The following is a 5,000-nucleotide window of genomic DNA, read 5'->3' on the forward strand; positions in this document are numbered from 1 at the left end:
TTGGTGACTACTACGCCGTCACCGACTACTTCGTACAGGGCCGTAGCTTCAAGGAAGAATGCTGGGTCGCAGACCTTTCCGTCCCGCCCGGTGGCCTCAAGCGTGCAACCATGTACGTGTTGCTCACCTGCTACAAGACACTCGACCACATCCGCCTCCTGCGCCCGCTCTCTACCACACCCGATGAACGAACACGAGTCGTCAAACAGTTCATGGCAGCAACCAAGCTGGACCCCGACCTGGCGGCCGAACTCCGCCTCCTGGATCGCCGTGCAACCGAAACACGTGAACGCTATACGACCGAGTACAAACACGCCAGAAACCTAGAGGAGCGTTGGACCTCCGCAGCCAACACCACCTGACACGTAAAACAGTTCGTCTGCCTCGCCACTGGATGGCGTTAAATGCCAGCGTTGCACGGCTCTCTAGCCGTCCGACGACACGCCCGCACGGCTGGGTGCATCCCTTGCACTTGTGGGTTCGACTCCCACACGGGTGTACTACAAGTATACGCACGCTCCGTCATACTCCTGCCGCCCAGCCGGGGGACTACGGCCCCCTCGCGGGCGACGCAGCCCGCGTCTAGTCCGTCCGTTCGTCCGTCCATCTGTCGGTCCACCACGTCGCCGGTTCAATCCCCAGCGCGCGCGTCTTTTTTTTTGCGCGCTTTTTTTTTCTTTTTTGTTCTTCGTATGCTTCATATGCTTCATATGCTTCATATGCTTCATCTGCTTCATATGCACATATGCACATCTGCTTCATATGCACATATGCACATATGCACATATGCTTCATATGCACATATGCACATGTGTTTCATATGCACAAATGCTTCATATGCAAGCATATGCCACATGCGATGTGCAATCATATGTGATCTGCAAGCATATACGATCTGCAAGCATATACGATATGCAAGCATATGCGATCTGCAAGCATATGCGATCTGCAAGCATATGCGATCTGCAAGCATATGCCAGATGCGATCTGCAAGCATATGCCACATTCGATGTGCAAGCATATGCGATATGCAAGCCTATGCGATCTGCAAGCATATGCAATCTGCGAGCATATGCCAGATGCGATCTGCAAGCATATGCCACATTCGATGTGCAAGCATATGCGATATGCATTTTTGTTCTTCGTATGCTTCATATGCTTCATATGCTTCATATGCTTCATATGCTTCATATGCTTCATATGCTTCATATGCTTCATATGCTTCATATGCTTCATATGCACATATGCACATCTGCTTCATATGCACATATGCACATATGCACATATGCACATATGCTTCATATGCACATATGCACATGTGTTTCATATGCACAAATGCTTCATATGCAAGCATATGCCACATGCGATGTGCAATCATATGTGATCTGCAAGCATATACGATATGCAAGCATATACGATATGCAAGCATATGCGATCTGCAAGCATATGCGATCTGCAAGCATATGCGATCTGCAAGCATATGCGATCTGCAAGCATATGCGATCTGCAAGCATATGCAATCTGCAAGCATATGCCACATTCGATGTGCAAGCATATGCGATATGCAAGCCTATGCGATCTGCAAGCATATGCAATCTGCGAGCATATGCCAGATGCGATCTGAAAGCATATGCCACATTCGATGTGCAAGCATATGCGATCTGCAAGCCTATGCGATCTGCAAGCATATACGATCTATGCTATGCTGTGATATGCCGTACGCGCTATGTTATGCTACGCTATGCCGTACGCGCTATGATATGCCGTACGCGCTTGCGACAGCGCCGTGCAACGTGCAATTTAGCGTGCAATTCAGCGTGCAATTCAGCCCACATGGCTCAGATATGCACATATGCACATATGCACATATGCACATATGCACATATGCACATATGCACATATGCACATATGCACATATGCACATATGCACATATGCACATATGCACATATGCACATATGCACATATGCACGTATGCACGTATGCACATATGCACATATGCACATATGCACATATGCACATATGCAAATATGCACGTATGCTTCATATGCACATATGCACATGTGTTTCATATGCACAAATGCTTCATATGCAAGTATATGCCACATGCGATGTGCAATCATATGTGATCTGCAAGCATATACGACCTGCAAGCATATACGATATGCAAGCATATGCGATCTGCAAGCATATGCCAGATGCGATCTGCAAGCATATGCGGCATTCGATGTGCAAGCATATGCGATCTGCAAGCATATGCAATCTGCAAGCATATGCAATCTGCAAGCATATGCCAGTTGCGATCTGCAAGCATATGCCACATTCGATGTGCAAGCATATGAGATATGCAAGCCTATGCGATCGGCAAGCATATACGATCTATGCTATGCTGTGATATGCCGTACGCGCTATGCTATGCTGCGCTATGCAGTACGCACTATGCTATGCCGTACGCGCTTGCGACAGCGCCGTGCAACGCGCAATCTGCAAGCATATACGATCTGCAAGCATATGCGATCTGCAAGCATATGCGATCTGCAATCATATGCCAGGTGCGATCTGCAAGCATATGCCACATTCGATGTGCAAGCATATGCGATCTGCAAGCATATACAATCTATGCTATGCTGTGATATGCCGTACGCGCTATGCTATGCTTCGCTATGCCGTACGCGCTATGCTATGCCGTACACGCTATGCTATGCTACGCTATGCCGTACGCGCTATGCTATGCCGTACGCGCTATGCTATGCTATGCAATCTGCAAGCATATGCGATCTGCAATCATATGCCAGATGCGATCTGCAAGCATATGCCACATTCCATGTGCAAGCATATGCGATCTGCAAGCATATACGATCTATGCTATGCTGTGATATGCCGTACGCGCTATGCTATGCTTCGCTATGCCGTACGCACTATGCTATGCCGTACGCGCTTGCGACAACGCCGTGCAACGCGCAATTTAGCGTGCAATTCAGCGTCAGCGCCGCTACGGAGCTACGGCCCACTCGCGCGAACAGCGCGCTCTAGTCGCCGTAGCTCATATGTTATGAGCGGAGGCCTATCCTGAGTTCGCTGTCCGTCCGCTGTCCGTCCGTCCGTCTGCTGTCCGGTTGTCTGTCCGGGGCGTTTTGGAAATTCCGGCTCGGGAGCGTGCCGTACGTGCTAAAGACCGCGCCGAAAAGAACGGAAGGTCGCCGGTTCGACCCCCAGCGCGTTTATGTTTTTTTGTTTTATATATTGCACGTATGCATATGCATATGCAATTCAATGCATATATGTGCATATATTTTGCATATGCATATGTGCATATATTTTGCATATGCATATGCAAAATATATTTTGCATATGCATATGCAAAGTTTTTATGTTTTATATATGCATATATGCTATGCTATGCTACGCTATGGTATGCTATGCTATGCTATGCTATGCTATGCTATGCTATGCTGCGCCAAAGCTATGCTATGCTATGCTATGCTATGCATATGCGATCTTCAAGCATATGGGATGTGCAAGCGTATGCGATCTGCAAGCATATGTGACCTGCAAGCATATGCGATCTGCAAGCATATGCGATGTGCAAGCATATGCGCTCTGCAAGCATATGCGATCTGCAAGCATATGCGATATGTAATATGCAATATGCAATATGCAAGGTGCAATATGTTTTAATGTTATATATATGCGATCTCATATGCAAGCTTATGAGACCTGCAAGCATATGCGATCTCATATGCAAGCATATGCGATCTGCAAGTATATGCGATCTGCAAGCATATGCGATCTGCAAGCATATGCAACCTGCAAGCATATGCCATATGCAATCTGCAAGCATATGCCATATGCGATCTGCAAGCATATGCCATATGCGATCTGCAAGCATATGCTATGCTGTGCTATGCTATGCTATGCTATGCTATGCTATGCTATGCTATGCTATGCTATGCTGCGCTATGCTATGCTATGCTGCGCTACGCTATGCTATGCTATGCTATGCTATGCTATGGTATGCTATGCTATGCTGCGCTATGCTATGCTATGCTACGCTATGCTATGCTATGCTATTATGCTATGCTATGCTATGCTATGCTATGCTATGCTATGCTATGCTATGCTATGCTATGCTATGCTATGCTATGCTGAGCTTAAGCTAAGCTATGCTATGCTATGCTATGCTATGCTATGCTATGCTATGCTATGCTATGCTATGCTATGCTATGCTATGCTATGCTATGCTATGCTATGCTATGCTATGCTATGCTATGCTATGCTATGCTATGCTATGCTATGCTATGCTATGCTATGCTATGCTATGCTATGCTATGCTATGCTATGCTATGCTATGCTATGCTATGCTATGCTATGCTATGCTATGCTATGCTATGCTATGCTATGCTATGCTATGCTATGCTATGCTATGCTATGCTATGCTATGCTATGCTATGCTATGCTATGCTATGCTATGCTATGCTATGCTATGCTATCTGCAAGCATATGCAGTATGCAACATGTGTAATCTGCAAGCATATGCGATGTGCAAGCATATGCGATCTGCAAGCATATGCAATGTGCAAGCATATGCGCTCTGCAAGCATATGTGATCTGCAAGCGTATACGATGTGCAAGCATATGCGATGTGCAAGCATATGCGCTCTGCAGGCATATGGGATGTGCAAGCGTGTATGCGATCTGCAAACATATGCGCTCTGCAATCATATGTGATCTGCAAGCATATGCGATGTGCAAGCATATGCAATCTGCAAGCATATGCGCTCTGCAAGCATATGTGATCTGCAAACATATGCGATGTGCAAGCATATGCGATGTGCAAGCATATGCGCTCTGCAAGCATATGCGATCTGCAAGCATATGCGATGTGCAAGCATATGTGCTCTGCAAGCATATGTGATCCGCAAGCATATGCGATCTGCAAGCATATGTGGTATGCAAGCAATGCAGTATGCAAACATATGCGATCTGCAAGCAAATGCGATCT

At 46.6% G+C, this 5,000-nt stretch overlaps 1 protein-coding gene across 1 annotated transcript in view; it reads left to right on the forward strand.

Annotated features, from left to right (window-relative positions):
- The window catches only part of VOLCADRAFT_68371 (uncharacterized protein), a gene marked incomplete at both ends in the record, with an annotated part of 4,860 nt that extends 934 nt beyond the window's left edge, over positions 1 to 3,926 (forward strand). The window contains 2 exons of the mRNA XM_002957516.1: positions 937 to 1,110; positions 3,779 to 3,926. Of these exons, the coding sequence (XP_002957562.1) occupies positions 937 to 1,110; positions 3,779 to 3,926 (322 nt within the window). The remainder of the gene's footprint in view (positions 1 to 936; positions 1,111 to 3,778) is intronic.
- Positions 3,927 to 5,000: the final 1,074 nt, after the last annotated feature.

Source organism: Volvox carteri (assembly GCF_000143455.1).
Source record: "Volvox carteri f. nagariensis unplaced genomic scaffold VOLCAscaffold_75, whole genome shotgun sequence".
NCBI classification, from domain to species: domain Eukaryota; kingdom Viridiplantae; phylum Chlorophyta; class Chlorophyceae; order Chlamydomonadales; family Volvocaceae; genus Volvox; species Volvox carteri.